Source organism: Brassica oleracea, chromosome C5 (genome assembly GCF_000695525.1).
Source record: "Brassica oleracea var. oleracea cultivar TO1000 chromosome C5, BOL, whole genome shotgun sequence".
NCBI lineage: Eukaryota > Viridiplantae > Streptophyta > Magnoliopsida > Brassicales > Brassicaceae > Brassica > Brassica oleracea.
In genome coordinates this window covers 37,160,870-37,167,747 of record NC_027752.1, presented here as the reverse complement: position 1 = coordinate 37,167,747, position 6,878 = coordinate 37,160,870, and the positions used below count along the sequence as shown (strand labels likewise).

The 6,878-nt window shown below is 37.2% G+C and overlaps 1 protein-coding gene across 1 annotated transcript; it reads right to left on the bottom strand.

The window, feature by feature from the left end:
- Positions 1–4,273: 4,273 nt before the first annotated feature.
- Positions 4,274–4,891, bottom strand: LOC106292215. Its single transcript, XM_013727827.1, has one exon. It carries the CDS (start codon positions 4,682–4,684, stop codon positions 4,274–4,276), a length of 411 nt encoding a protein of 136 aa, XP_013583281.1. The 5' UTR covers positions 4,685–4,891.
- Positions 4,892–6,878: the final 1,987 nt, after the last annotated feature.

The window sequence follows — 6,878 nt, the reverse complement described above, 5'->3', positions numbered from 1 at the left end:
TGGAATTAAAGATAAGAAGAAAGGATTCTCTCATCATACGTGAGAGAGTTAGTTAACCTTTTATATAAGAGATTGATCCATTACTCGCTCTCTCTCTCTCTCTCTCTCCAGTCTCCAGCGCTCTGAAAATATGTTGAAAAGATTCGGTGTACCATTGACCCGTGTGCTGTCGATTCGTTCACTTGCTGGACGATCGGAGGAACGCAAACCCTTCACCCGTGTGCTCTCGGTTCGTTCATTGAACTCCTGGGGCAATGGCGAATCGGAGGCTCCCAGAAAAGGTATTTTTTTTTTTTAACGAAAACGGCAGCATTTAGTTTTCTTTCTTAATGGGTCCTTGTTTGATACAGCGATCGTTCACTTGCTGGACGATCGGAGGAACGCAAACCCTTCACCCGCGTGCTGTCGGTTCGTTCATTGAACTCGGGCGGCAATGGCGAATCGGAGGAACCCAACAGCAACGGAGGCTCAAGGTATTTTTTTTTTTAACCAAAACAGCAGCGTTTTAGTTTAGGTTTTCTTTCTCAATTAATGGTCCATGATGATTTGTTTGATAGCGATCCTTCTTGGGCATTCTCTTTGCAACACCATCTCGATAGTTTGTTGAATGAGTGCAAGGAGTGGGAAGACAATCGCGGCAGAGCTAAGCAGAAGGTGATTACTCAGTATGAGGAGTTGAGAGTCTGGGCTGAGATCCCGTCTCTGGAGCGCTATGTCGAGTTTCTGAAAGAGGATACGCTTTACTGGAGGGACACTGGGGACTATCTGGACGCTGAAAAATCCTACCAAGTTTCCAAAGTGACGAAGGAGGCTATGAACAGCGTACTCGTTTGGTACGAGCAGAATGGTACCCAACCTGATCAGCACAGAGTAAGGGATTACATCGAAGACACCTTGTTCCGGGAACTTAACTTGACCCTAAGTCAATCTGTCTCTCACTGGAAACAACAAGCCGAGTTCTGGGTTGGGTGGGCTCGCTCACTTGGCGTAGAAACGGGCAAGGTACGTTATTTTTGTCATTTTACTTTAGCCGTCTCCTCTGTATTCATCTGCTAATAACTTTTACTTTCTATCTATTCAGGGAACAGATGCTGACTTGGACTTCAACATTTCAAAAATTTCTCGAGACGTTAAAGATATCATGAAAAAAGTTCTTGTTTGGTCTGAAGATAATCATAGAGCTTTTATCGATGATATCAGCTACGAGATTCGTAAGACCCTGTTTTCAGAAATCGGAATGACCCAGAAAGAAGCGCTTGTTCACTGGTATCATGAAATTACTAATAGCATCTCCGACCCTTCCCTATATTTACCTCTAAATGCTATAATAGAATAAAATCAGCTCCAACTCATCCCTATTTATTCCCCTAAAATAGAAATTGCTATTTTTTTCTCTATATTTAAGGGAAAAAATAGCATTCCTCTATAATAGAGGCAAACTTTTTTATTTACAAAATAGTCCTCTAATATTTTATGATTGTAACTAAAATACTTATGTATGAAGAAATACAATTCTTACGTATAAAATCACACATTTTTGGTTACGTACTTATTATTAATTTTTATAACTATAGTTATAATTAAAATAAAATAAAAAATTATTATTTTATTTAAAAGTCAAAGACTTTTTATTTAAATATTAATCAATACAACATATAAAAACAACTTAATACTCTGGTAAATTACTACCGGATTCACAAAGATGGTTAAAATATTGTCCAAACGATGTTGATGGAGGAGGAATTTGTTGATTTTGTTGTTGGTGACTGCGCTTTTGTAAAATCCGTGCTTTCTCTGCTTGGAAATGTTCACGAACACTTGGATCTTCTATGGAATTTAAGTCACAAAATAAAATTTTGTTTTCTTCTTTCATCTCTTTCAAAGCATAATTTTGTCTTTGAATCTCCAAGTGTTGTTGTCTTTGTTCACTTGCGTTTGTGAAAAGACCGGTACGTGTTTGGAAAAAAAGAGTACTACATGATATAATGACTACATGTATAATTTTACATAATATGATTATTGAGGATGAGCGTGATCTCGATGCACCGATTGGAATTGGAAGAGAAGCTCCACCTCCGGAAGTCCAAATACCAGATAATGAAGATAACTGATTCCAAGAGTTTCTAAGTCGATTCAGAAAAATCAAAGATAAAGAAGCTCATTTCTCACTTCGTAATGCATTAATTGATCATTTATGGGAAAAAATTAGTAATAATGATTGTTAGATAATGGTACTTGTTTTATTTTTTTTGTCTAATGTATTTTTGTAATAAAATGTTTAATTTAAATATTTTTGCAATATTATGAAAAAAATTTCGAAAAGTATAATGAATGAGTTAATTTTCAACATTTACAAGTTAGAGGTGTAAAATGTAAAATAAAAAAAAAGAATCTTTCAAGAATATTCCTTTTTAGAGGAAAAAATAGAGAAATACATTGGAGATGGTATAAGTGGGATTCGTATTCTGACAATTATAAATCTGCTCTAGAGGTAACATATTATTTCAATAAGTTTCTCTTCCCTAAATTTATAAATTGCTAAACTTTTGGCTCATGAGTGTAGCAAATCGTTGACCGGTGCTGATGGTGATGGTGATGGTGATGGTGTTGGTGTTGCTGGCAGATGGAGGAGTGCTGCTTCAATAAACGTTTCAAGTCTTTTTTTTCTCAATAATATGTGCTATGTTTTCATCGTTCCACTCTAGAACAATATCATATCATTTACTTTGTCTTTGCACAAGACTTAAGGTTTTTATGATAACTTCATTTTGCACATCATTTCTCATTCATTGGTTGATCACAAGGCTTAATGGATTCTGACCGGTTGATTTTTTAACCATTTTAGATTTAACTCAAGGCCAGACCGGGTACTATTTACTTTGTTGAGTACGAACCTGGCTGCAACTTTGCGTAACACACATCACAAACACCAAAAGCTCATACACTCATGTTCAGTAAACATCATCTCGTACTATTTGTACTTATCTCATAACTGAAGCTCAACGAGAATGAATGTATGAATCTGACCAGGTTTTGAAAAGGAGAGCGTAGCAAATCTGACCAGGCTTGTTGGTGGTGGGTGACTTCTGAGAGTTTAACACTAAAGTGAAAAGTCAATCAACACAACAAATCCAGTATCAAAAATAAACCGAAGTGATTTAATTAGTAGCTTTGTTTGGTTCGACATAAAATCTATCTAATCGGTTTACTAGAACTCAAAAATCAAAAAAAAGGTTTTTCTTTTTTTTGTTTTAAAGGGCATGAAATTAATTTTTAAAGAGTTTTATTTTAATTCTTGTACAGAAACTACGAGCATGCGCAACAATAGAGTTTTGCCGAGTTTCTATCCTAAAAATAATATTAAAATATTACAAAAACATGAGAGATGAAGAGAAAACACCAGAATATCATCTCAGTCTTGAAAAAACATTTACAACTTTTGGAGAGATAAAAATATTATTTCTTTTGTTTTCATATTTAATTTTCATCACATAGTAAACTTATATTAGTATTAAATGGTTGAGAGATTAATGATGCTCTAAGAGCTTAATTGAACATTACCACTCCTCTTCTTCCTCATTCTGTTAGTGCAACATTATCATTCATCAATCATCTTAGAGCAACATCAACATTATCTCCTTGGCTGAAATCTTCTGTTTTAGGATTCCATGACATCCTTTTGAATCAGACCGAATGTTCCATCAGGGATGTACTTTTCTCACAACATTAATATGGTTCCTACAGAGATGCAATCTCTCGTCGTGAGTTGTCAGCTAGAATACTTGTCCATTAGCCTGAAACTAAAGATACTTTGGTATCAGCCTATTCGAGTTCGCTTTTGTAAGCTTTGGATGTGTTTTTTTAATGGCATATAGCATGTAGCCAAACCCACTGTTGTTATGAACATAAAAATCAATTCGAGAGCTGAATTAATTATAGACCATACGATGAAAATCCAATAAATAAGTCAAGCAGTAGCTAAGATAAAACCAAACACCAAAAAAACAAAAGGACCAAAAAGCTGCTTTATTTTATTCTAGAGGGGCAAGCCATAGGTAGAAAGCGGAGAAAGGGGCCAAATCACGACGAGAATGGAGGAAAGTCAGAGCAAGTCTTGATCAGATCAGTCGGAGCCGTATCCGGGGAATGGAGATAGAACATCTGGTCTCTCATAGAGTGCATCACAGCTGAAGTGAAGAAATTGTTTGGGGTCTCGATGTGTGTCCACTCCGAGTCACCAGGCCGACACAGACTGACGAGTGGAGCAAACAACTTAGCAGCCACTAGTAACTACACAGTCACGTTGGTTCGGGGATGCTGAGAGAGAGACCTTGGAAACTCGGGCAACTGACCCGTCGAGAGGGGGTAGTGTTATTGTTGTTGGTGAAGAGGCACAAGGGTTAAATAGATTAGTGAGACGCAGTTTCGAATTTTGAAGGTCCGTCAGAGCCACCCATCCCTTGGATGAACCTATCCTCAACGACTTAGCAACCTCCGTCGGGAGAGTCTTGCCGGGGATCTTCACCATCTCAAGCTTACACGGATCCAACAGATTTAAGGTGACCACTCTTTCACTGGAGGACTTCAAGGTGACCTCCCTCTCTCTGACCAGGAGATATGGCTGCGCCGCCGCCGTGGAGAACGATCGGAGCTTCCTGGTTCCGCCGACAAGGAGAAACATCATTGTTACTACAAACTAATCTTTGTTTAACAACAAACCCTTTTAGTCTTCCTTTATATAATACCAACCCACTCGCTCAATTTATTTGTACGGATCTATAACTCTTTATACTTCAGATTCGACTCTATCTATAACTCTTTATACTTACGATTCCTCTCTATCTCTAACTCCGAATGCCCTCCAACCTCTAAAAAAATTTATTATATGCTTCTTCTCTCTTTTTTTTTCTTTGTCAACCACTTTTAATATATTGAAGGCCCAACAAAAGGCAATACAAGTGGTTTCATTACATGTGAAGTGGGTTAGGCTCAAGAACAAAATACACACGCTTAAAGATATCTTTTACTCCCTCCTTAGGTCTAGGTGTTCAGTTTTTGGTTGGGTTTTGGATCAATTCTTTCACTTTTTAGTTTTTTTTTTGTTTATAAAGATATAGAAACCGCTCGATTATCTGTAAAATTTGGTCATGATCTGGTTTGGTTCTTTCAGTTTTTGAGTCGGTTAGGGTAACAACTATAAAAACCGACTAATAGCTGATAAATTTTTTATTCCAATTTGTTGCGGTTCGGTTCCAATTATCGTTTAATTTTGGATAATTCTGGGCACAAAAACAGATTTTTGGAGGTTTTCAGATTAATATACTCCTAGGGTGCATGTTGCTTTGGTCACCTCTATTGCTTTCTCCTTGACAAATTTTACTCTGTCCCTGCACAATCGGGTGTCCCCAAAAACATTTCCGCACCTCCATTTCCACGCCCACCATACCGTTACTGCAAAAAAGGTGGACCATGTGCTCTCTCCTACCATCTGGTTATCCCCCAGGTTTGTAAACAGCCATTGGAGTAGTGACTGGGTAAAGAAAGTCTGTCTTTTACCCATTGGAACCACACGATTCCATATTCCTTCCATCGCCGGACAATCCCGAAGAACATGTAATACTGTCTCTGGAGCTCCCTTACAGACTTCACACGTATTCGTAGCTCCAAGATGCCGTCTGTATCTCTCACAATTGGTCATGATAACATGTTGTCCAGCTAGCCACAGGAAACATCGTACTCTCTCCGGAGCTACCACCGTCCATATACGTTGATAAGACCTCTCCATGTTCTGTCTTGGTCTTGGTGAGACAACAGAAGTTAACAGCCTGTAGGCCGACTTTACAGAAAAGCTTCCATTATTGGTTCCTTTCCAAGCTACTCTATCCTTCGCTCCAGTTACATGATCAGGCACGACTGCAAGGAGCTCAAGTCGTTTATCCTCTGTAAGATACAGATCAATGTTCTCCAAATCCCAGCCAATGCCGTCCTTCCACAAATCTTTAATTAGTTGATTTTCTTGATCTTGTGGTAGAACAGATGTGATCGACAGTAATAGAGGATCATCCGACAGCCAAGTATCTGACCAAAACTTAATATGTCTTCCGTCTCCGAGTACCCATCTATGCCCTCGAACCACTACTTCTCTTAGTCCGAGACCCACACTTCTCCAAGTAGAAGACCAAGTTCCTTTAGCCATCATCCATCTCATATCTTTGAGATCACCTACGCTGTATTTCTTTCTCACCACCTGAGCCCATAAACTGTGCTCGTTGTTCATAACTCGCCATCCAACTTTTGCTATCAGAGCCTTATTCATCTCTTTTGAGCGCCGGATCCCTAAACCTCCTTCATTTTTCTGTTGACAAACTTTGTCCCATGCCACGAGATGAAGCTTTCGTCGGTCTGAGGAGCTCCCCCAGAGAACAGAAACTACAAAAAAAATATTTCATATTGCATATTTTATGAATAAAGATTAAAAATAATTTCCAAAACGCATATGACACAAGTAGGACACAAGTACATAGTTATGAACCTTTTTTTTTTGGTGGGCAAAAGGGAGAAAAGCCTCCCTATATGACAATTAATGATTATGAATAATAAAGATTTAATAACAATTTTTGCATCATTCTTCATTTTTTTTAATTTTATATTATTAAAAAAAATAAAAAATCACATTAACCATATAATTAAAAAACTAGATTTTTTCTTATATGTATATTTTGAATTTTTTAAAATGACTTTAAATTACAAAAATGAGAAAATTTTATATGTTATATTTTTTTTTAAACGACTTTAAAATACAAAAATGAGGACACCTTATGTGTTATATTTTTCTTATATGTTAGATTTTTTCTTATATGTTATATTTTGAATTTTTT